At 30.9% G+C, this 27,670-nt stretch overlaps 2 protein-coding genes across 3 annotated transcripts; one reads left to right on the forward strand and one right to left on the reverse strand.

The window, feature by feature from the left end:
• LOC127700441 (transmembrane protein 192-like) lies at positions 1-16,627 on the reverse strand. 2 transcript variants are annotated; one of them, XM_052203902.1, is made up of 7 exons: positions 16,488-16,627; positions 12,492-12,638; positions 11,707-11,977; positions 11,257-11,385; positions 9,991-10,096; positions 7,933-7,959; positions 1-4,311 (listed from the first exon to the last, which is right to left on the reverse strand). In XM_052203902.1, exons 1-7 carry the CDS (start codon positions 16,521-16,523, stop codon positions 4,167-4,169), a joined length of 861 nt encoding a protein of 286 aa, XP_052059862.1. In that variant the 5' UTR covers positions 16,524-16,627; the 3' UTR covers positions 1-4,166. The 2 variants fall into 2 exon arrangements, with proteins under 2 accessions (XP_052059862.1, XP_052059863.1); XM_052203903.1 differs by lacking the exon at positions 7,933-7,959.
• Positions 16,626-27,670, forward strand: LOC127700439 (deubiquitinase OTUD6B-like). The gene is made up of 4 exons (XM_052203901.1): positions 16,626-16,752; positions 22,891-23,123; positions 24,352-24,715; positions 25,645-27,670. Exons 2-4 carry the CDS (start codon positions 22,905-22,907, stop codon positions 25,953-25,955), a joined length of 894 nt encoding a protein of 297 aa, XP_052059861.1. The 5' UTR covers positions 16,626-16,752; positions 22,891-22,904; the 3' UTR covers positions 25,956-27,670.

Below are 27,670 nucleotides of genomic sequence, written 5' to 3' on the forward strand. Positions count from 1 at the left end.
TGATTTTTTACAATGAACATTTAATTAATTTTTTTTTAAATGCACACTTTATCATGCTAAGCAAACCACCACTTCTTATTCAAAGTATCAGAAAACAGGAAGTAGTGTCTGACGGATCAGATAAGCATACACACCTTACAACTCACTGTTGAACTGCTAACGAAAAAAGAGAGGGGTTATACAAAATCAGAATAAAACAAAATTATATAAAAGAATAGAGTTCCGATGTTCCCCCCGTTGCACATATCTTATCTGTCCAAGGGCAATAACTAAAAAAAACTTTTTTTTACTTCTTTAATTTCCAATGGCATAACTCTTTTAAAACTATATGATTGGCACTGATTTTGGAATTTGTCCAAGACATTGCTGATATAAACTTATGTTATAAGTTTTATAAAAATCTGGCAAGAATTGTACACATGAGTGTGCTAACAATGCAATTTTCCATATAATTAATATTTCCAAGGGGTATAACTCTTTTTAAAAAAAAACTTGATCGGCACATATTTTCAAACTTGTCAGAGACATTGCTTATATAAACCTATGATATAAGTTTTATAAAAATATGCCAAAGAATTGTACACATGAGAGCGCTAACAATGCAATTTCCATATATTCAATATTTCCAAGGGGCATTACTCTTTTAAAAATACATGATCAGCACTGATTTTCGAAATTGTTTGAGACATTGCTGATATAAACCTATGATATAAGTTTCATAAAAATCTGGCATGAATTGTACACATGAGAGAGCTAACAAAGCACTTTTCCATATAATTAATATTTCCAAGGGGCAGACTCTTTAAAAAATATTTGATGGGCACTGATTTTATAACTTGTCAGACACATTGCAGATATAAACCTATGATATAAGTTTTATAAAAATCTGGCAAGCATTTTACAAGTGAGAACACTAACAATACCAGATGGACAGACGGACGCCCGGTATGTCTATGTCCCCAGCAACACGTCACACAGGGGACAAAAAGAATATTTTCAAAAAGTTAGGTAAATAATCTGACAATAATAACTAGGAGAAAAAAAATTGGAAAAAACATATGTGTGTTTTATTCATATCATATATAAAACATAAAAAAAAAAACAATGCATATTATACATGGCAAAATATAATAAATAACAATTAAATAATATACATTAATTCATATACATACTTTTATAAAAGAAATACATTAGCATAAAGCAAACTACTATACTTCTAAAACTTCTTTTAAATAGATCTTCATTTAGATTTTTTTTAAAACAATGAAATATGTTTAAATTAAACCTACATTTGTGACTGCATATGTTGTTTATAGTAGACAAGTATTAAGACAATTAAGTAGAGGTTCCAAAGACCCTATATGATGTATATCGCTCATGTGGCATATATATAGTATTTAGTATTTCTCAAAGATTTCAAAAAAGGTATTGTGATTTGGCAGTAGAAATAGCTTTTGAAGTATGTAAAAGCCACAAAAAATGGCACATGGTATGGTATTTTTTTTAATAAGAAGGCTATTAAGTACAGCAATAATACTACAGAAAAACAAATAGGAAACATAAAGAGATAGGGCTAATTTCTCCTCAATTTATTTCACACAAGGGTCATTGTCAAAAAGTCTTTCAATCTTTATTCAAAATTCAGACCATCACAGCTCCATGTGGTACTTAGATGTTCTAACAATATTATAGCTCATTTCATAACAGATCACCAAACTATAAAGGCCTGGAGAAAGCCTAAAACTGAATTTTTACCTATTTTGGAAAATTTTGAGTAATCATCCCAAAAATGTACAAGAACATCATTAACCAAAATCAAAAATCTGTTGTAAGTAAAGCTATTTATAGTTTTTCATATACAAATAAACTTACAATGGTAAGAGACATCCTTCTATGCAAATTAAAAACATGTAAAATGAAGAGTTTGTGTCATAATGCTTGACCATGTAGGGCTGAATGATATTTTGGTTTTATGAATATATGTAAAATTGCTAAAATGTTTTTACTATAAGATTAGTAGACTCTTATAATATTCAAATTCCAGTAGGATTCACAACTTTTAGATTTTTCAAAACCACATGAGAGAAAAAAAATTGGGAGAAATTTATACTACCTCTTCCACACAATTTAATGAATTCCCTTTTGAAACACTGTTCAGATAAAACATAGTCCAAAGGTTCCTGTTAGCTCAACTTTAATCTCTAATGGCCCGAGAACACAGTTATTTCGTAGTGCATTTCTTTTAGACAAAAAACGCAAATTAAAAAAATCGCACCTGCTCTATCCAAAAAAGACTTTTACAGTGTAGTGTACTATTTTTGGGACAAATTATATCAAAATTATAGAAAAGTCTATCAGCTCTAACTCAAAATATGGATAATTTTATGTTAAGGGGGTCTGTAATTATAATTGTGTCCCCTGACCTCATAACAACACAAATCAGGTTGGAGTTTGGTATTTTTGTTTTTTAACTTTATACTGAGATTTAACAAAGATCTGAAATTACTTATTACACAATTATAAGTTCACTGGCATTATAAGGCAAAATATATAACCACTGCAAGGAAACTTTTATAAGTTCCACAGCACCTCATACTTAAATCAGCTCAAGTTCTGAAAGAAGAACAAGCATCAGAGTAGAAAATTTTGATTTTAAGAAGTTATTCATTTTGGAAATGTGGCTTTTATTGTGTGGAACTAGGATATACCTAAATGAAACTCTTAGGTACTGGTAATGTGTAGCTCATTAATCAGCAAAAAGGCAAAATGCATTTAAACTAGCTAATATTTAATAGAATAGTTATAATCCAAAACCATATACTGTTTTTCTTTCCTGCATTCTATTCGTAAAAAAAGGCGAAATTGGATGTTCCAAAAATATTCATGATATTGAAACTAGACACTCAATTGATGATTAGGGAAAGGTCTGTTTCCAATTGGCCAAATGGGCTCTCTGAAGATTTCAGAAAAAAAATCTTAGAGAAAAGTCAGACATCAAATCAAACTATGAATGAATCTGTAATTCAGTGGTTGTCTTTTATTGTTATATATCATATTTGTTTTTCGTTTATTGTTTTGTAAATAAATTTAGGCCGTTAGTTTTTAGCTGATTTACATTTGTCATTTCAGGGCCTTTTAAAGCTTGTTATGCAGTATGGGTTTTACTCATTGTTGGAGGCCATTCAGAGACCTACAGTTTCAAACTTATATGTCATTTTGCATTTGGTGGATAGTTGTCTCATTGGCAGTCACACCACATCTCCTTATTGTTATATCTACAGGGCATACTAGGATTACAGAATTTTTACAATTCAATAATCATGGACACATACACAATAATTTTTTTTGTAATTAATCTACTCTTTACTTTCACTACAATACGATTATTAAATAATCATTCTAGATAGAACGAAAATAACATTTGTTACATTGACATATCTAAACATAAAACAAAATGAACACTATCCAGTTATAATACTATGAAAGTAGCGGTAGTACATGTAATAATAAATTATCAATAGTTGCTGTTTCATGTTATATATGCAATATTCATTTGTACAACAGCATGAAATTCTGGATTCTGGAGTGTTTTTTTTGTTGTTTTTTTTTTACATTTCTTGCTACTTGAATCATAAATATTCTAGGTGGTTTTTTTTCAATTAAAAAAACATCCATCCTTTCATTTAAATCAATATTAATTGGTCTTTCTTAATTTGTGTTGAAACAAAAAGCTACAAATTGACTAGAGATTATTTTGACCTGTTATTTTTCCTAATTATCAAATCAATCTTGCAAATCTTTTCATCTCTTCTTGCACTTACTTGCATGAAATGTACAGTATACTTTTACATCAATTATGTAATTATATTCACATTGTTTTCATTCCTAAGTAACAGACATGCAAACATATACTTGTCTAGGAATCTTAGTCGTCAGCAATACATTCATGTTAACAGGAATGAGCTATAATGATCATCAGTTTAATTCAAGCTCACGATAAGTGTAAATTCATTTCAAACTTTAAACGCCGTTCTTATGGCACCATATTTACCTCATCTCTTTTGCAGTACTGGTAAATAGAAGATATTTGAAGAATTTGCAGTGACATGTATTTGTGTATATAAAGCTTATCATGGGACATATAAATGGCAATAAACATTTGAACATTAGCTCTGACTGATTTGTGATTTCAATGCATTGTTTTCTGCTGTCAAAGCTAGAATACGTCTCCCAAGCTGTGAATTGTGTTGTTTGAGATATCGTATCATATCTGCTTGCTTCTCCAATACTTGATCTGAATAATTTTCATCTCTGAAAATAAAAATAAAAAAGATATATGATCATTCAGGTCAGTCTAAAATGATATTAAAATATCTAATTAAATGTAATAATAATGTAAAGCTTATTCAAGTCAGTCCAAATTAAATATCACTCATGCACAACAAATTTCATGCTAATATAAATTAATGGCACAGCAGAGGGTCATAATGAAGACTGTAAAGTGAACCCATTAAATGTGTTCATTAAAGTGTTGATAAAATAAATAGCTGTCAATAATAAATAAATAATAATAACAAATGAAGCATACCGATCTATAGGTACTGCCGCTGATAAGTAAATAGCACTAATTATTTGAAAGGGCTGATGAAGCATTTTCTCCTCATTCAAAAACTTTAATTAATATTCTTAAAGGTTAATGATTCTCGAGTATTGAGGTTGGTGAGAAGAATTTTCTTTAACAGCAGTAATGGAAAATATATAGAATTATATTCATTTAAGTTTTCCTAATATAATATGAATATTTGTATTTACTCTTTAAATTAGAATCAGAATTTAGCAAAATGAATTTAAAAATTTTTTTTTTAAAGAAAAACCATATTATAATAATCTTGAAAGCTGAACTAATGTTATTTACAATTGATATTAGTTTACTGCCACCTACAAATACATGCTATAGATTTACATAATTAACAATATGTACCAACAACTGTTACTTCTTTGCACATTAAAGAATTAATTTAAACATTCAGATTAGGAAGGAGGCAAAGTAGGGCATTGATTCTTAAGATTCCTAGACTTAAAATGAAGCTGAAAAATTAGTTTTGGACCTGCATTTCCAAAATAAGTAATAACCATGAGACATATTACAAAAATTGCCTTCATTTTATGATTGAAGTTATAAAGCTCTAAAATGACTGACATGACAATTGTCAAAATGGAGAGGGATCTTACTTTTATTAGTTGTGACACAATATTTTATGTGATTTAGTGAAAGTAATCTCGAGTCATAATGAAGCCTAGTTTTTGACTCTGAAAGTCATTTTCTAATTTTGAATTTCAGCACTAATTTCATGTTAATATGAACATGATGAAAGTGAAATAACTGTCCACTGACTGGAATCTTGATATTCACAATTATATTTTCTGACACTGATACAAAAAGTATATATATATTTATGCATTCTGTTACTATACATCACATTGCAGTTCAATCCAGAAAAGGGTGTCAAAAACAAAGAAATTTTAGTGGAAGCTATATTTCTGCTACTTTTCAGGAAAATATTCAAACATGAATAAGATTGTTAAAAAGGACTAAATAAGATATTGTACATTAATACTTTGTAAACAACAATTCTAACCATAATCTATGAAATCAATACTTCACAGAAATTACAAGGTATAAAGTTCCAGGATAGTTGTTCACCTGACCTTCACAATATGTATGAGTGAGGGAAAACTAGGGTTATATGTGATGATTACAAATAAAACACATTAAACCCACAAAATTAAATAAAAAGTAACACATTAATATGTCTATCCTGCTTTGGGAAAAGATATATTCCTGTCATTGCAAATAAGGAAATATGGTTAATGGGTAGGAATCTTAACTGTTTTCCAACTATTTTTCAAACTAATGGTATGAGGGGGTTGGGCATGATGCCCGAAATCTTCCTACCACGGACAAAATCTATGGTGCAGTTGAAAAGTCTTGTCTTCACAGTTCAGAATACATATGATAAAGGGGAAGAGATTTTCACAGTTCAGAATATATATGATAAAGGGGTAGAGATTTTCACAGTTCAGAATATATATGATAAAGGGGTAGAGATTTTCACAGTTCAGAATATATATGATAAAGGGGTGGAGATTTTCACAGTTCAGAATATATATGATAAAGGGGAAGAGATTTTCACAGTTCAGAATATATATGATAAACGGGTAGGGATTTTCACAGGCCAGAATATATATGATAAAGGGGTAGAGATTTTCACAGTTCAGAATATATATGATAAAGGGGTAGAGATTTTCACAGTTCAGAATATATATGACAAAGGGGTAGAGATTTTCACAGTTCAGAATATATATGATAAAGGGGTGGAGATTTTCACAGTTCAGAATATATATGATAAAGGGGTAGAGATTTTCACAGTTCAGAATATATATGATAAAGGGGTAGAGATTTTCACAGTTCAGAATATATATGATAAAGGGGTAGGGATTTTCACAGTTCAGAATATATATGATAAAGGGGTAGAGATTTTCACAGTTAAGAATATATATGATAAAGGGGTAGATATTTTCACAGTTCAGAATATATATGATAAAGGGGTAGATATTTTCACAGTTATTGATATATTTACCAATAAACCATTTAAGGGGACAAGGCATGACCCCCAGTAAAAAAATCTATGGTGTACCGTAAATATCTTGTCATAATAATTCAAGATTTTTCTGGTTTTGAGGTGGGGATATACCGGTAAACAAGAATATCAAACAATTAATGATATGAAGGAGGAGCAGCACGTCACACAGGTACAAAAAATATAGTGAACTAGAAAGATCTTATCAAGGCATTAAAGAATAGATATGGTTTAGGGGTGGGGATCTGAATAAATTTTGAGATATTCAACAATTTATTATTTTAGGGAGTGTGGAATGACACTCCAAGGGCAAACCCTTCATTGAAAAGGTCTTGCCATGACAAGCAAGAATATAGTTTGTTTTGGGGTGGATATATAAAAATCAATTATCTGAGATTGAATGTCCAAGGTCAAGGTCAGAGGTCATTTCCTCTTGTAAATAACACATCGTCTTGAGGTGCTACACCCATGTGACAAATATGAAAAGCAAATGTCAAAGGATAAAAGTTATGTGCAGGAAAGGAAAATGAGATACTTGATCCAAAATCAAAGTGACATTATGCAGACTATATACTCCTAGGAGTATTTGACCTCAGATATTTAGAAGCCAAAATTGGAACTATGTTGTCCAGAGCCCAATATCCAGAACCTGTGACTGTGACCTTTGACATAAAAATTGATAAATTATTCACCCTCTTTATATCTTTCATCTACATAAAAACCTGCAAATGAAAATCAATTTACCAGCTGGAAACAATTTTTTTTCCAAAAAGTTATATTTTTAGTTAGAGGGACCTTGAACTTTGACCTATTGACTCTAAATCATAAGATTTTTTCCACTTCCCAAATCTATCTGTATACATTTCATTTCAATTGAGCAAAGGAAACTTAAATTACACACTGGATGTCATTTGTTTAGGACCAAAGACAGATGGACAGAAAAAGGGAAGACTATATATGCTCCCAAATTTTTTTTTAAAGGAAGCATTAAAACTGAATTTGATGGAATTTAGAAAGACACCAACTAATCCCATCAAATATGTTTTGACATAATTTCAGTTTGAATTGCCAAAACAGGGACCACAATTTCATGTTAGTAGAAATTTTGTAAAAATAAATTCACCTAAAATTTGCATTGTATTGAATGGAATGGAATTGAGAGAAGTATTAAAGATACCCTTGATCAAATGAAAAATGTAACACCTATGTCTTGCTCCTACATTTGTGCCAAACTATATTAACATATCTATAATCCATGCAAAAGCTAAAACAAACTAAATAAACAACTCACTTAAATCCAATATCATTACATCCAAAACTGCAAACCATACATAATGCAAAAATTATAACAAGTCAATATATGAACAAAATTAAAGCCTCATTTGAGCCTTGATGATCAACTTATGGTTTATTTCAAATTTACAATTCCTTTACTAATTTAAAGTTGACTCGTTAGAATTAAAGAGTACATTTTGTAGCTATAATATATATACATGTTTATTTTTTTTTAAAGTGAAGAGCTGTGAAAAAAGTCATTATGTTCATTTCTCCTGTCAATTGTCAGATAGAAAGTGTTTTCAAAGATTGTAATGTTAATCAAGATTAGCTAAGATCTAATTAAATTTTAGCAAACTGTTCAGTCATCATAAAATAAGAATTCTTCACAAAGAGTCTCAAAATTGATTTGGCCATGTAATTTTATGGTAAAAATTGAAACTTGACATAAAAGGATTAATATTTCATTTTTTGGCTCAGGCAACTAGGCTTTTCATAACAAAGAAACACAACTGAACTTAAATACATATTGCAAACATTATTCATGCATGATAGGTTGAAATTTCCACAAGTGGATCCTTAAAAGAAGATGAAAATTTCAAAAATAAAATGCAAATAAAAACCTGATGACATTAGTAGAAAGCAATAAGTAAAGTTAAGTACATGTATAGCAGGAGACTGGTACATGTTAAAGATGTATGCCCTACTTTAAAATCAACAACATATAAAATTAACATATTTTGAAAAAGGGACATAAATATAAAACTTTGGCAAAATTGCTTTAATGCATAAAATACAAGTCATTGCAACTTAACATAACTATATGCGGTGAATGTTATTAATAAATATTCAACAAAACATGTGACAGATCTCTTCCATCTGAGGACATAAGTCATGTGACAGATCTCTTCCATCTGATGACATTAGTCATGTGACAGATCTCTTCCATCTGAGGACATTAGTCATGTGACAGATCTCTTCCATCTGAGGACATTAGTAAGTAACAGTCAATCAATCTTCAATTTGATACTATATAGACTTGAAATATATTAGTCAAATAGTATGAAATAATCCAGCTTTTGAAATAGTGCCTTCAGTCAGTAATTTGAGTAGGACCAGTCAATCAAGGGCGTCTGGCAGCAACTAGCCATATGGAACAACATGTAACTCTAAAATGAACCTAAAGCTATCTTAGAACAGTACACCATCAATGATCTCAGAACTGTATATATATACCCTCTATGAACCTACAGATATCTTAGAACCGTGTACCCTTAATGAGCCTACATATATCTTAGAACTTTATACATTCTATGAACCTACAGATGTCTTAAAACTGTTACCCCTCTATGAACCTGCAGATGTCTTAGTACTGTATGCCCTCTATGAACCTACAGATATCTTAAAACTGTACACCCTCAATGAACCTACAGATATCTTAGAACTGTAAATCTTCTATGAACCTACAGATGTCTTAAAACTATGAACCCTCTATGAACCTACAGATGTCTTAAAACTGTGAACCCTCTATGAATCTACAGATATCTTAGAACTGTATACCCTCTATGAACCTACAGATGTCTTAGTACTGTATACCCTCTATGAACCTACAGATGTCTTAGTACTGTATACCCTCTATGAACCTACAGATGTCTTATTACTGTTTACCCTCTATGAATCTACAGATATCTTAGAACTGTATAGTTCCCTCTATGAACCTACAGATATTTTAGTACTGTATACCCTCTATGAACCTTCTGATATCTTAAAACTGTATACCCTCTGAAGTTTTTACTTATTTGTATTGCATACAGCCAATATGAATTTATATATCCTAAGCATTTTGAAGACAAATTTACTCTATCTTTACATAGATAAATCACACAAATCATTAAATGTGATTTATAATCATAAGTATATACAATGCTGGGTTTTAAGGTCACAAGTTAATTCAATTAGCATTTTATCATCTTAACAACAACTTTAAACATTAGTTGCTAGTTCATCTACTTTTGATGATTTTGAATCCATGTACCTTAAATCAAATTGTAAAACTAAGTCATAACTACTATACCTAAAGCCAATCTCTGAAGTACCACTGTTCTGCATGAAACTAGAGATCATTTCATCTTGAGCGACATCTGGTGACATCAGTAAACTATTAAACTTTACTGTTTTTACTGAAAAAATGAATGAAATATTCATGGAAGCACTCATTTGACAACTATATTATAGCTCTCTACTACTTATGTAAAATATATTTTGTATTCTGACACATAAACCTGCATTACTTTAGGAATGGGAACAATACTAATGCAAAGATTTCTTCGTAGTCTTCATCATCTTCAAAGTTTTCTATTCAATGAGGATTGATTATCTCCAATTGTCATTTTTTCAAATATTTCCATATGAGTCTACTCATATTGTGAATATTGAAATAGGTCAATTAAAAGTATGTGTTACAATGCTTATTTCAGACAAAACTTCACAAATAATTTCTGAAAAAGTGTTTACACTAATCAATTCTTAATACACAGTGAAAACAAAATTTTTTTGCGGTCGTATAAAAACTAAAACTTCTGGCAAAAACAATTATTTTATTTTCTGTTTCCATTAAAAACAACAAAAGATTTCTTTTGCAACTATTTCGATGGTTGATTCTGCGAAATTATAAAATTCAGGTTTGAAGTTTTGTGATAAGATTTCCTTATTATGACATCAAAAATAAACCAAGTAAAAAAAAATTATCTCCCCTGAAACTCTATCGACTGTCCTTAAACACAATTTGTAAATGTCTGATCAAATATAAGAAAAAACAATTTATTCTAGGATGCCTTTCAAGTAGTAAAATGGATAAAGGTAAATTTTGGCTAAATATCATGGTACAAAATCATGCTAAATAACAAATTTGTATTCTTAGTACTCTGATATTTATTCAAATGAGTAAGTAGGCATTTTGAAATGATAATAAAAAACTTTATCAAATAACAATAAATAAACATTGTCTTTACATACAAGGTTTAAAACCAGAAAGAAGCCCTTTTATTTACAAGATCTAATACATTCTGATCAAATTACAGATCCTGTGTCCAAGCTTTGCTTACAAGGATCTGAAAATGCTGTTCTACTTTCTGATTTAAAGATCTTTTGGGATCCTCTGGTTTTGTCGAATTTAAACACACCTTCAAAAATTCGAAGGCTGAAATTTCATTGGCTAATTACCAGAACAGAAAGTAAAACGGAGGAGTTGTCGGATCCTTGTAAGCAAAGATGGGACATAGGATCTGTATTTTAATCAGATTTGATCTAACATGTCCTATATCCTGCTGATAACATTTACCAAGATATATCAACAGCACTGACACAGCTACCACTGCCTCCAAGGCAATCACTATTTCTATATATAAGTCTGTGTGGGTTCCATTCAAATTTTGTAATAGCTTCAGCACTATTAGCAATGCAGCATTACCTGTTAATATAAATCAATAGTTATATAATAGATCTAACTATAGAATAACTGACTGTGTTTCAGACAAAAACAGATCCAAAGTTACTCCATCAAGATAGAACAGAATCTGGGTTAATAATGTTTGTCCCATAGAAACAATGTTAATGACAAATAAATTATTATTTATGAATACAGGAAATTTATGAGATATTATGCATAGATGCAGTTATTGAATATAAAAAGATAACAAATACACAATTAAAATTTCACTTAATGAATCCATACATAAAATATTTTTCAAATATCCACAACCACATCCTTAATTCTCCTTTGACAACTCACCTGCTGAATTTGCCATCAGAGGTATTTTACGTAAATGTCTTGTCCTTCGATAAAATTCAAGATATCCACACATTCTGTGTCTGTAATGGTGATATCTCAAATATCGATCAAACCCAAGCAGGACAAACCAAAGTCCTCCATGGACATAACAGGCTACTGATATTTCATCAACATGTGCTCCCAAATGTTTACCATCATGTTTTGTAGCATTTCTATCAGGTTGTAAGACTGAAATATGTGGCAGTACAAAGGTAGCTATGACTAGACCAGTCTAAAAAAATAGATAAAAAGTTTACAATATTGAAATGGGACAAACCTGACCAACATTACTTTCAGACATTTCACTAAATGCCAAAAAAAAAAGAGGGAAAAATGGCTGTACCAGAATTCAAAATTTCAATAAAAATAAAGGATCCAAGATTTTAAAATCTACATATGAAAAAAAGAGAAATTCAACTTTAAAGCGTAAAAAATACAGTCTGCACTTAAAAACTGAAATATTCATGCAGAAAATTTTGTCAAAGTACATATTAGTGAATTTTGAATGGTTCTTTATTATTTTTTTCATATAGGTCCATTGACAAAACAACATTTATCAAAATTATTGTATACCACTATTTCATACAATACATTTGATCTAACCAGATTGATCCATATGTAAAATGTAGGTTGAAGTGATTCAAGTTAGAATAAGCATATTCAATATATTTAACTATAAGATTTTTAAATGTGCTATTAAAAATATCCTATTCTCATTCTATACAATTAAAAAGATGAAAACTTACAAAGAGTAGTATTTCCACTACAATAGCCCAAACTATGTGAATTTTTCTAAAAGGGGGGTCCAATTCAGCACTTAAAGCTGGACTTTCTGACAGTAAGTCTTCTGTATCTTTGTTCTGTCCTGATCCATCTTCATTGAAAAAATATCCCTAGAATAAACAATGATTACTTAGTAAGTCTTCTGTATCTTTGTTCTGTCCTGATCCATCTTCATTGAAAAAATAGCCCTGCAATAAACAATGATTACTTAGTAAGTCTTCTGTATCTTTGTTCTGTCCTGATCCATCTTCATTGAAAAAATAGCCCTGCAATAAACAATGAAAACAAGTATTTGACCATGTTGACAGTGTTATTCTTTACCACCAGATGTCACTGTTATTGTCAAAGAGATGAGTATCAAACATGTCAGATGTTGAGTGGTTGTTACATTATTTTGGTATATTAAATTATCCATGTTATCTGAGAGAAATCATTAAATCATTTAGTAGTTACATGCATATATATCAGGTCAGGGGTAAAATTTATACATACATGACTTTTGTATAAGTTATGTTTTATAATTGTTGATGTAAGTATAAGAACATTTAAGATTTTTCTTTTCTTTTCAAGGTTTCAATAATTTTCCTTTTTGCTCCTAACACCTTCATGTACATTTGTAGAAATATAAATATAATTACAGGTATTATTTTTTATTACAACCACGGATATTTTCAAGATTTGTGAGGTCAAAACATGCCTCTGACATTTTATTTTTGGTTTGCTGAGTATTTTTTAATAAAGAGTTTAATCTTTTATCTCAAGAACTAAACAAAGAAGTCTACTACATACCGGTATATAATTACTCTCCCAACATATCTTATTTGTTACATGTGCACAATAAAATTATTTTTGATTGTTTAGTATGATTGTTTTTTTAAATAATTTGTGGAAAAGGTTTTTTGTTTGCCTGGTAAGCCAGTAGCATATTATTCATGCACTCTTACATCATGTACATGTGTACATGTGTTTTTATTATAGAAATATCATTGTCAACTTTTGTTTGCCAGTATGTTGTATAAAAAAAACATTGTTTTTTTATTCTTTACAGTTTAAATTACCTTATCCAGCAACTGGTGTTATACATGTATGTGTCAGTTCCAGGCGCGTAGCTGCCTTTACGCAAAAAATCATTTGCTTGCACATTTTTTTCACAAAAAAAAATAATTCTGAAATTAAATTACGAATGAGTAGGAAGACAGGTCAACCGGGCTAACTATCCAGCTGACACTCCAATTCAATATTGGAAGCGAGCCTTGTATTTCTCCTTTCTTGACTATTTCATTGAAGAACTCACAGGACGTTTACTGGATAATTCTGATCGTTTTCAAGGCCGGAACCTTAATTTCAATTAAATACCTGCACGTTTGGAATCTTTGACAGCAGAGTGTATAGAAAAAATATACGAAACATTTAGACACGACTTGACGGACAATCAAGAAACCTTCAACTCTGAGGTAAAGAGATGGCAGAGACGCTGGTCGGGTCCAGATGTTATAGAGTAGCCCAAATCTCTGATGTCGTCTCTAGCATTGACTAAAAAGAAACTATATCCTTCAATAGTTTGCAATCGTGTCAATCTTAGTTACAATGCCAGTAACTACATCAACTACTGAACGGTCATTTAGTGCATTACGGCGACTTAAAACTTATCCCCGTTCAACCATGGTATAGGACAGACTATCTTCGTTGGCGCTCATACATGTTCACAGAGAAATGAATATCGACACCGAGAGAGTTCTGCGATCTTTTGCCTTGGCAAAAAATAGATATATGGACTTTGGATATTAACTTTACTTTAAGTCTTACATGAGTATTAACATTTAATAATACAGGCTCAATACAATAACCTTGAAAACATCTAAGATTTATATCCCTCACTTATAAGTCAAGACTTAAAAGTCGCCGTTTGATTTCGTATTCCCATTGTCCGTTCGTCCAAAAGACTATTAATTCACCTTGGGTATCTGTGTCCCAAGTGACCTTCTACCGTTGTCGTAGAAACCTCAGGCTCCTTTGATTCGAAAATGACCTTAGTGAGAAACGCTACGGTCGGGTGTCTTGCAAGAAGCAGGACCTGCTTACCCTTCCGGAGCACTGGAGGTCGCCACATTTTTTTTCGGGGTTCGTGTTTTTTTATCTGTATTTAGTTTTCAATATTGAATATTTTTGTTTGTTCTTTTGTGTCTTATCTGTTCCCGGGTTGGTCATGTGTCCATTGATTGCCCTTCTATTGATAAACTCTTCGGTTGACTTGTCGACTGATCTTCCCGTTTTATAAAATTTATTTTATATTTGAAAACAACCATGTTAATAAGGAGTAATATGAATTTCATAAGCATGGCATACCTGGAAAATGACCGAAAAATTATCATTTTCTGCATAAAAAGGTCCCTAAATATTTTTCGCCTCGCTCCAATCGGCGATACAAGATTTATGCTTGCACTTTATTTTAGGCCAGCTACGCCCCTGAGTTCACAAAAATGCATCTATCCATATATATCTTTTTTAATGTCATAATTTGTAAAATGAAAAAAAAACAAATTTTAATGACTGTAAAAAAACTTATTTCCAACAGAACAGCACATCCTAATTTTTACAGTGATGTTGTTTACCGAGCCTGGAAATTTAGATATGATCTGGGTAAACTTATCAATCCTTTAAATAAACTTATTCTAAAAGGTTACCAATTCAACACTGTAATTAGATCCTCATTGGTATAAATATTGATTTTGTCATCAGTAGATTTAAACCATACTAAATATTATTGTTATACAAATTCATGAATGCAATTTCACGGTGCTACAATCTGTCAATACCTATATTTTGGCATTGCACAAAGTCATGCTTTTCTCTGACTGTTAAGGTTATTTTTACACTAAATTCATTGGATGTTGGATGTGTAATGATTGATATTTTAGTCTAAGGTACATGTAAATGATTTTTTTCACAAGTTGTTATTGGCTTTGAACTAACTCTCAGTTACTGAGGGTACTCACAGATCTGTGTATCCTTTTTGTTTTTAGGGATGTATAAATACCCTGACACCTCCAGTCTGTGTTTTCTGCTTTGTATCGATCTGATGAGTAAAGACCGCCACATTCTTTGTGCCTATCCCAAGTCAGGAGCCTGTAGTTCAGTGGTTGTCATTGGTTCATGTTGGTCCTATCTGTTTTTCCTAATTTGTTTTGATATAAATTAGGCCACTAGTTTTCTCAATTGAATTGTTTCATATTTTTCATGCCAGGGCCTTTATAGCTGACTTTACAGTATTGGTTTTTCTCATTGTTGAAGGACGTTTGGTTGCCTATAATTGCTTACATCCACTTCATTTGAACTTTGGTGGATAGTTGCATGTCTCATTGGCAATCATACCACATCTCCTTATTTTTATATTAATCTTATATTTAATAGTAAAATTGAGAATGGAAATGGGGAATATGTCAAAGAGACAACAACCCGACCAAAGAGCAGAAAAGAGCAGACAACAGCCGAAGGCTACCAATGGGTCTTCAACGCAGTGAGAAAATCCCGCACTTGGAGGTGGTCCTCAGCTGGCCATTTTTCTGTAAAACGTTACATATTAAACAAATTATTTCTAGACTTTGTCCCCTTCACAGGTAACACCTGCCTCATATTAAATTGTTAACCACATATATATATATAAAACTATTTCTAAAAGGGGACGAAAATATGAGATGGCCTCACTTGGACCATATCATTATCAACTGACAGAACGACTTGGACTAGAACAACATGAAACCTTTGAATTACATGAACCATAATTCGGTCGTGTTTACATCACAAAATTTACTCTGGGTACAGACATACAGGTACACACGTACTATTTGTCAATATATTCCTTATATTTTTATTTGTCAATATATTCCTTATATGATGAACATGGTCGAAATATCAAAAAAGGTCATTATTGACGAATGAGTGTACAGTGATAGTCATACCCCAGTGTGCCTCGATTCGTTAGATAAGCTGACCATTATTTCAAGAGGAAAGACTTAGCTGTCACGTCGCAAAATCCAGTAACAAATTCACTAATATTATCCAAAAAAAATAAAAATCCTGGAATCATTCTCCCCTCCATCCAAGAAGAACTCACTTCCGGTAAAATTGCAACAAGCACCTACAATTTCGCATCGGTTTTTTCTGTCAGTTCACAAAGCCTGGATCATCTGATAATTAACAAATATTTTATTTTTTATTTTAAGTGTAAGTTTAAGACATACGAGCGCCCAAAATCCTTATTAAAACTTAAAAGTAAAAAGGGGGATACATCAATTCTGATCTGGGGGTACACGACAACTCGTACCTTTGCCAACTCGTACTTTTACGGAAAAAGATTGGGAAAGTATACCTCATTTAACAGACTTTTATATTTAAAGTGCTGCACTTATTTTGAAATTAATGTTTTAATGAACTTGGCTATGTTTTTAATATGAGGAAGGCGCTACCTTGAATGCCAGCTTACCAAAACTATATCCTACATATTGATTGATTGTTGGTTTGCTTAACGCCCAGTGGCAAATATTTCATGCATGTTCAGGACGAATGTCCTATATATAGTTTTTGTCTAAAATATAATAATAAGTTTAGATGGAAAATGTTTAGGGAAAGATCATTGAACTTCAAAAGGCAGAAGGGGGTATGGTATTTTTTTTTTTGCTTTGGTGCGTCGCAGGAAGGCGTCAAAGCAAAAATTTAAAATAGCCTTCCTGGATGTCATAATTATTTGGACTAGTATTTTTCTTTAAAAACTGATGACAAAAAATACTCTGTTCAAGCAGAGGACAAAAAAAATATTCTGAATCCAGATTTTCCCCATACCTTATAGTGTTATATTTTGACTAAATAATTTTGATTAATAGCATTGAAGTGCTTCACGTGTAAAAAATCTGTCTCAAACAAAAACCATACTCCCCCCTTTGGAGCTAAATTGTTGCTCCCTTATTGTTTTCTGCTGAAAATGAATTTATTGGTGATTTATATAAATGACAATGCTTACAATCATTAACTTGTGCATTTTCATATCCATTTTTCTTTCTTTGCAAATTTTACAAAATTTAAAACAATAAGACATTTGTTTAATTTCAAAACTATGAATACTGTTATACAATCCATAACTTCATTAAATTAATTTTTTGTTGATTTTCATGAAAAGGTGGAGGATTTGGAATATATTTTTCATCAATATCTAAAAGTTGTAGCTGTTTTTTTTATTTAGTGTTGCAAACAACGCTTTCTGTTTGTTGAATTATTTTTACTTTCTAAATTAGCTGTTTGTTCATATTGTATTCCCAGTTTCCTGCATCTCATATATATGTGATCAGCAAGAGGATCATTCTGGTTGTTAAAAGAAGAGTTTGAATTTACAGTGAGCCTGTTTAGAATAATGTTTTGATCAGGTTTTTCATTTACATCTAAGCATATAAGGAACCATAAATAGGATTGTTAAGTTGATAATCTAAAGATTTTGCTATTTTCTAGGATGTTATTTAAAATTTGAGGGGAGAACACTGCTCAGCAGTATAAATATATTCCTGATCATCTTCTTTTTGTGGGTTAATTTCTACATCAATTTCATGTACTAATTCAGAGTCGGTTTTATGTCATTTCTTGCATAATTTGTTTTATTAGCTTACTTTTCAAGTTTTTATACGACGACAAAATAAAATTGAGAATCGAAATGGGGAATATGTCAAAAATTTGCTTTCGAGTAATGCTATCATGTCGCTGTTGCTGTCCGAAGACACATTTGGTTTCCGGACAATAACTTTAAGTAAATGGATCTCTATGACAATGTATGAAATTGTACCAGAAGGTTCAATACACAAAAGGAAGGTTAGAATTGATTTTGGGGTTTATGGTACCAACAGTTTAGGAGTCAGTGGTCAAAAACAACATTTTTGGTTTTTTTTCCATAATTTTGGGGTTTTTTCTCCAAAAATTTACCATTTTTACATTGATTATTTCTCATTTATGTATAAATGCAACAAATACTGATATGGCAGGTGATACACACCAAACAGTGTGTGTAAATTATTTTATCGGTAATTTGTGCATTTTTCCTTTGATGTGTACTCCTTGTCCTTGATAATGTCGACGTCATTATCAGTGAACTGGTCATGATAAAGAAAATATATTGGGTTAGTTCGCAATTGACATGCACAAGTGCACCGCAAAAGGATCTTCTTTCCCTTTAATTCACAAAATTGCACATGTTTTTTTTCGCAGAAATGCACACGTTATTTCATGAATGAAACACTTGTCATTGTTTGAAACTTTCAGTAATCAGCTAATAATAAAACGTTAGTTTAGCCTTTTTGAACGATTCACTGATTGTGTGAAAATTTGAACAGCAAATGTACGATAAACCTGATAAAATTGCAGAATTATTGATAGCTTAATTTCCTTACTATTCACAAGGACATATCACTAACATATCTTCCATGCTATTCCGATTTGCCTGAGTTTTTATTCCTACATAGTCTGGCATGGCTGGTGCTGTTCCAAGTGGTCTTCTTTTTCTGCATGTTTCTTGAGAAGTATTTGTTTGACCTGGTCAGTCACTATAAAGTGTTACAATTCATATTTAGACGCAACACATAAATAGTGACCAAAAAGGTACCGCTTTCACATGCATGACATGAGAGAATCTAGAAAAAAAAATAAATGTACACATTTTCAACATTTTTGTGGGACTATCATATGAAATTAAGGAGATATGTAGTTGGAGACTGCTGCTGAATAGAAATGTTTGGGCTCACCCGATACCTGTTTTCAAATTAGTCCATATTAAAGTTTGAAGGGTCCAAAATTAAAATATGTTTGATTTCAACTGACATAAAATATTTGGTGTTTTTTTATATGCTAAATCTACATCTGTGGTTGTATCAGGCTGTGCTTGGCGAAGCATTTTATTGCTGTTTTGTTTGTACTTTATTTTATTTTGGTCATGAAAAATTAACTTGTAGTTGTGAAGTTGCTAACATTTTTAAAAGATGATAATTAGATAACTTTGCATGGTGACGACACTGATGTTTTCGTAGATTTACTTTTTCCCAGGAATGCTTCATCTGTTGATACATGTATATTCTCACTGTGAATGATTTGTGTATATTTAAATATATTAACATATGTTGAAAGACGTGTATAATGTCAAATCATAACAATACAAATTGTTTTGTCTCAAAAAAAACTTGTGATTTCTGCAGTTATTTTTGTTGAATACATACATAAACATAGGGTGAAAATTGGGTACTTGGTGCAATTTAGGTACTGTGACGTTATAGCCATAATTGTTTATTGCTTTAATAGGTTGAAATGTGCACCTGATTAAAGTATTAGGTAAAGTGAAAATGTTTTGATCAGGTTTAAACTGACGCATAAAATATACAGGTGACAGCGGGAGGCAAATATTTATATTGCCTCCAAATAATGTGTCTGCAGCTTGAATTTCAAAGGATGTATGAAGCCCACATACTTCCAAGTAACATGCTCTATACCTATCAAAAGTCATGGTATTATCATGGGTTATCATAACTCCATCGTAATTCCCATAAAATCCAATTTTGGACAATATGGGAGCATACAAATTATACCTATAAAATGTATCACTCAGACTCAAGTCTCCTTTTACTATGATTAAACTTAGAGAGTGAAAAAAAACAGTCTCCATCTCCTGGGACTGTTTAAGGTAGATATGTGTCATAATTAATGACAAGATTTGTTGAGAGTTTGTCAAAGGAAGTACAGTGACAGTATACAAAATTAGAAGATTGTGAATTTGAATATATATTTTTTTTTAAACTTTTGTTAAGTTTTGAATTTCACCTGCATTTGTCTGTTAGCTAGGAATAACAGTGACCACATACCACAGTATAACCAACTTCATTATCACTGTAACTTGATATGGATTATGGGAAATTCTGTAGCAGATTTTACTACCTTCACCTCCGGCTACGTTTCTCCTTAAATTTATTGCTTGCAGAGGGTTTTTCTGTGTTCCCATAGCTGGACGGAACTTTTAAACTACAAATGTTATCATTAATTATGATATTGTGACTTTTAAATGAAGTACCTGTGGTAATTTAGGAGATTTGTCACTGATAGTGGAAAAATGAAGCAGACGATGAAATATATGTTACATGGCGTAAGATGTTGTTGTCCAAACTTCGGTTATTTCCGTGGTACAATAAAATTTAAATAAACTGCACAAGTTACTAAAATTTCTAAATTCTTGTTTTTGTTAACAAATAAAAATTCATGTCGTATTTAACATCGAATTTATTCCGTTTTGTCCCGTTTTTTCAAGATCGCGATTAAACGAGAATCTGGTAGCCATTAAAAATATAAGGGTTAAACTAATGTCCTGAAATTGTCCTTACGGATATTCCAATGATAATTTCGTTTTCAATATTTGAAGAATTGGCCTTATATTTGGAGCCAAGCAAGAATACAATGTTTATTTAATAAATATAATGAAAAAAAAGAAAACAAATATTTTTAAGAGTTAGATAACTTGACTTGATCTACTTCGAAAATTTAAAAAAAAAAACGTACGAGATTTAACGAGAGTGACGAAACTTTTTAGATTGCTCATGTAGAGAGAGTTATCGTTCTTTATTCCAATTCGAAGCTTCTACCATAAGTGCCAGCTAAAGCTGGCATATTAAAGCACCAATTTACTCAGTTTGTATCATCAAAGTATAGCAAGGATTATAGGGTACGAGTTGGTAAAAGTATGAGTTGGTAAAGGTATGAGTTGACATGGAACCTGATCTGAGCTCATTCTGAACTGAGACAACTAACTACAGAGGCAGATCTGGGGTCCCTCTTATGGAGCTACATATACATGAATGGTTAATGCATAGTCTAGCCATAGGCATAGACTTTTAACATGTCTCACTCTAAACATTGCCTAGTTTCCCCCTTTATCAAAATACAGGATCCACATCTGAACTGTATTTGTTATAATCCGTTATAAAAGGCTCAGTTCTGAATATATATGCACAAACTGGGCTATTCCAGACATGAGTCTGTGTCCCTTATTGACAGTCAAGGGTATAACTTAAATAAGTTATTAGAGAAAAATAACATACATTTGTTATTGTTGACTAAAAAAACCCAAACTGGGTTAACATATGTATGTTACATGTTTCAAAGGGGCAGTATAAATCATTTGTTTTGTTAAGATGTATTCAAGTTCTATTAATGATATTATTATTGTCTATATATGCATACTAAACTTTAGAAAAATATAGTTTGCCAATCATGCATATTACATCTTTGTTATTACATATAAAATATACCTGTTATAACTAAAGGGTGTTATTATAGCTACTCTACATCACTTCAAAGCTTTTGCTCAGACATCTGATCTAAAATGATTTAATTTATTAGAAAATGAGTTATCCAGTCTATGTACATGTATTATGTTTCTGCGCAAAATTCAAGAATTTCCAAGTTCCCAATAAAAAGTAAAATTTTTTTTTAAATATTAAAGATTTGTTTTTAACAAATAACAAACATATGTTACTTTTTTAAAAACATTTTAGAAATAAAGAGTAGACAACTCATGAAAGCATCTGTAATAACACATGGCTGTTATTTTCTCTGAATAACTTATATTGAAGTTACATGTATACACTTGACTGATTGAAATAAATTCCAATTCCAATTTTTTACCTACATGTTCAGATGTTTCAAATTCTGAAAATTCCAACATATTCCACACATATGTGCGAGACAAGAAATGTTTAATGTATATGGATAGGTTTTGAATGACATAATTTGAGTTTGAGACTTTGAGTGAATTTCTTTAGCAACCATTTTGGAGGGATGAATAGACAAAAACATTTTTGATATACAATTTCCTAATTTGTATATATTCAACGAATAAAATGACTGATTCTTCAGATTTATCTTGGTAACTACATGTATTTTTTGCTACATTGTATAAATTTGAAATAATTATACATGTTCAATTTAAGGTAAACGTCATGAAATACATGTATGAACTTTTTTGTATGAGGTTCAGAAACGGTTGAAAATAGTGGAAGGGCAAAGTTTACAGAGTTTTGTGCTAAATAAAAAAAGTTGATTGTTTTTTTAAATTGAACTTAATATTGTTTTGATACTGCAGCTAAAAAAAGTTACAATAATAGCCAATATAAAACATTGATTTCCATCCCTAAATGAGCCTATGATTGTGAAGAAAAAGGATGTGCATTGAAATTGAGGTTGTGCAAAATATCACTTTGTGATTAAATATATTCAGGAAACAAACATAATCATGATAATAGGACATGTTCCTGCTAAATTATAAAAATTATAAAATGTACATTTCAGGCTAAAGATAGAAAATGAGTGACTCTGAAAATGAAGAGGAATCAGTGGTAAAGAGGCACAAAAAAGAAAAGAAGGAATTGCAGGCTAAAATACAACAGTTGAAACATAGTGTGTCAAAAGGAGATAAAAAGAAGAAGAAAGAAATTACAGAACAGATAACAAAGTTGGAGAGTGAACTAAATGACAAACATGCAACACAGCTAAAAGAATTAAAAGACAAATCAACACAGGAGGTGACAAATTAATACTAGATTAAATTAAATTTAAGAACTTTTAAAAATATGAATATTGATTCTTCTTTGTGGCATTTTGTTGGTAATTTTATCATTGGAAGTTTATTCAAATCTTATTTTTGCTAGACTGGAAGATTATTTAGCTTTATGCTAGTACATGTAGTACAGGATAATATGATAAATGTATGAAAATAGACTCATCATAGATACCAGGATTAAAATTTTGTACTCCAGACATTTCGTCTACAAAAGACTCATCAGTGATGCTTGAATCCGAATTAAAAAAAAATTTCCAAATAAAGTACGAAGTTGAAGAGCATTGATGACCCAAACTTCCGAAAGGTTTTGCCAAATACAGTTAACATAGTCTATTCCTGGGGTAGAAAATCCTTAGTATTTCCAAAAATTCAATGTTTAGTAATCATTAATTTCAAAATCATTCATGCAGATATTTCCAAAAGTAAACACCAGAAGCTGTAATTGGTTATTATAAGCAATACACAATCAATGAATGGAGAAGAAGCATATCAATGAATGGAGAAGTAGCATATATATTTTGCTGTTTGAAGAATGAAATTCTATATAGTCCTTTAGGATAAAAAATTGGCAAACTTTGACTTTTTGACATACAAAACATTTCATTTCTGTTGGAATTTGTATTTCATGTACTTACCACAGGCACTTGTTTCTGAGAAAAATTACCTATAAAGTATGAAGGTATTTTTATGCCCCCGCCGTACGTCCTGGAATTGATTTTCATTATCTAACTTTAGTTTGCTTCAACCAAATATTATGAAACTTATACACAATGCTTATTACCACAAAACACAGATCAAGTTTGAATTTTGGTGGTGTAAATTTTATCGTTCTAGAGTTATGCTCCTTTACAAATGGAAAAATTGCTGAATTTTTCATTTCCGTTCTCTAACTTTAGTTTGCCTCAACCAAATGTTATGAAACTTATACATGTTATACAATGCTTATTACCACAAAACTCAGATCAAGTACAAATTTGGTTAGCGTCACTTTTACCCTTCTTCAGCTATGTCACTTTATAACGTTATATGCAAGTGGGGGTATCATCTGTGTCCCATGGACACATTCCCCATTTATTTTTTTCAGAGACAAGTGCCAGTGGTACCTACCAATATTTAGAGAAATAGTTTGTATGTTATATTCTTAAATTGATAGTTATATATTCATTTTTGTTTGAATACATGTATTTAAGGTAACAGACAGACTTAGTTCTCTGGAAACAAATGATACCGAGGTTGACAAGAAAACTGGTGACGGTGATGTAGAAACCCAAGAGGACTCAAAAGAAAAGAAAGTATCGAAGGCTATGAAAAGACGAGAGAAACAAGCGACAAAAAATAAGGAGAGAGAGGAAAGAATCAAAGAACAGGAACTGTTAAATTTAACTGGTGCAAGACATATAGAATTTGAAAGAATCAAATCATTATTAAAAACTAAAAATTTGCAAATATTTGAGATACCATCTGATGGAAATTGTTTATATACTGCTATTAGTCACCAAGTTCCAAATGAAACTTATGAAACTCTTAGAAGGAAGACAGCACAGTATATGAGAGGTATTTATTTATTTCCACAACATTCACAAATTACATTGTTTATAGTTATAACATGCATAATGAAAACATCTTTATCATGCATACAGATACACTAGGTACATTTCAAGGAAACATTCCAAGGTCCCACAAAAGCATATAACAGATGTTTGGACCCATTTATCTGTAGTCATGCAGGGCAATTTATGATTTTACAATACACAACTCTAAAGTTGATACCTACATGTACTGTTAATGCATACAATTTCATAGGTGATTTAATTTTCGGCACTTCATTGACCAAAAATTAAAACCAAAAAAGTTATACAATCATGAATCTGCTGAAATTAAATGTTTTACTGTACAGTTTAGCAGTATGTAATTCAATTGTTATGTATTGGTCTTGTACATAGATATAAGAAGATGTGGTATGAGTGCCAATGAAACAACTCTCCATCCAAGTCAAAATTTATAAAAGTAAACCATTATAGGTCAAAGTACGGTCTTCATCACAGAGCCTTGGCTCACACCGAAAACAGCAAGCTATAAAGGGCCCCAAAAATTACTAGTGTAAAACCATTCAAACGGGAAAACCAACGGTCTAATCTATATAAAAAACGAGAAACACTTATGAACCACATCAACAAACGACAACTACTGAACATCAGATTCCTGACTTAGGACAGGTGCAAACAAATGCAGCGGGTTTAAACATTTTAATGGTACCAAACCTTCACCCTTTTTCCTGAAACAATAGTGTAACATCACAACAAAGAAAGACACACTATAAAATATCAACTGAAATTGTACATGTATATTTAGAATCATTACTTTATACTTATTTGAACTAATATGATATATCTTGAAGGATAGATTTAAGATGTTTTTTAATAAAAATATGAAATTAATGAAAGTTTATATATAAAGATTAAAGACATTTGCTCTCATTACAGAGAATCCAGATGAATTCCTACCATTTCTTACCAAGGAAAATGGTGATTCTTACAATGAAGACGACTTTGAAACATTTCTACAGAAAACTGCTGAGACAGCAGAATGGGGAGGTCAGTTAGAGGTCAAGGCTATGTCAAGTGCATTACACCATCCTATAGAAATAATTCAAGGTGAAGGCCCACAAATCAAAATAGGAGAAGAATTTGGTGCAGAATCATTAACAGTTTGCTATCATAGACATGCATTTGGACTAGGTGAACATTATAATTCAGTTGAAACTTATGTACCTGAAGAAGAAGCATTTTCATGATAATAATTGTAATTATAGGTATTCTTACTATTCAGAACAACCAGAAGGCAATTGCAATAAGTAATGAATTTTAGTCTTAAACTGTCATTTTGATCTTAACATCATCTGAAAAGTCTGAAACTAAAAATTGTTAAGTATTGTTGAGCAATATTTTTCAGATATTTTCTTGTTGTGAATTCAGTCCCTTTTAAGAAAATTCAGTGTGTTGTTTCTTTGTTCAGGTAAGTACCGGCTACTGAATGTAGACTGAAAAGATCTTACTGTAAGCAAATTGTATTTGATTTTCTGCAGTGGATAAGTCTGAAAATAAATTTACTGAAAGACTGAATATGCCTTAAAAACATATTGTTCAATATTTTAAGAGCTGTTTAGTTCAAAATGACTGTTTCAGTTCAAAATGTGTTTACTAGACATAGAAATTACCAGTATGATGCATATCCTTTCTACATTATGCATGAATGAGTTCAAATGTATATCTACTCAATTAAGATAGATAGGGGTCAAAATTAAAATCCATGGAATTTTTTAATAATTTCATTTGCCAAAATGTAAATTTATCATGGCTTTCTCAATATATTATAAAAAGTATTGGTCACAGGGCTTTTTTTCAAGCTACAGGTTGTGCTAAATTGTCAGATTTTAAACACAATTTTGTGTGATAAAAAGAAAACTACACCATAGAATTTTAAGATAAGATATGAGAAGATAGCTCTTATTTAGGTGTAATACCACCAAATCTTAGTATGTCACTTCCAGTTTCATAAGAAGAAGGGTAGAAAAAAATATTCAATTGATTTTGACAGTTGTAGGAAATTAACCCTGCATTTCATTGCAGAAAAAATTTTCTGAGTCGTAAACATACATCTTCGGTGTTTCAAAGCACCATTCTTTTTTTATTTGTTGTTTCTATAAAATATTTTGGAAACTTCATGTGACATGGTTACTAAAGCTTGTTAATAGGAAAAATAGGGGTGAAAAGTTTATTGGTTTACTTCCGGTGATGGTTATTATCTTATATACAATGAAATGTTATGTGAAATTTTCACTGTAGTACTGGACAGGATAAAACTTTCCTCATGCCAAGTATTTCTTTATTTGAAACAAAGGTAAATTCTGCACAATTTTTGAAAAGTGCCAATTTAACAAAGACTAATAGGGGGAAATCAATGGTGGTATTACTCCTATAATGGGCTTTCAAAATGTAAACATGCACAAAACATTTAAAATTTTGTATTTGTATGGTAGAGCTGAAAAGGTTAAATGGATGGGTTAAATCTTCTAGCAGTATTATTGTGATTTTTTTGTGTGCATGTTTGAACATTAGAATGTATTGTATTTTTTACAATTTTTATACTGAATTCATTTACATGTATAGTTGATATGATGATATCTCTTTATTGTTGAATTAGTATTTTTAAAATTTAGATACAATTTAAAGCAAAAAGTTACAAAATGATAAACAGGATATTAATATGGTTATTTTTATGAAGATAGTTGTAATATATGTACCTGGTATGCATTTGTACAGGTAGACTGTGATATGTCAAAGGGACCTAACATTACTATTTGACTGATCAGAAGTTTCGAGTTCCTTGATGTTTCACCTTTCAAAATTGGACAGTGTATTGTCAATCTGACATGTTAGAGTTGAAGATGTATTTTATATTACAATCCATCTGTATCAATAGCTTTATAAAATAAATTTATTTCATTAA

This window comes from Mytilus californianus, unplaced genomic scaffold, assembly GCF_021869535.1.
Source record: "Mytilus californianus isolate M0D057914Y unplaced genomic scaffold, xbMytCali1.0.p SCAF_5, whole genome shotgun sequence".
Taxonomy (NCBI): domain Eukaryota; kingdom Metazoa; phylum Mollusca; class Bivalvia; order Mytilida; family Mytilidae; genus Mytilus; species Mytilus californianus.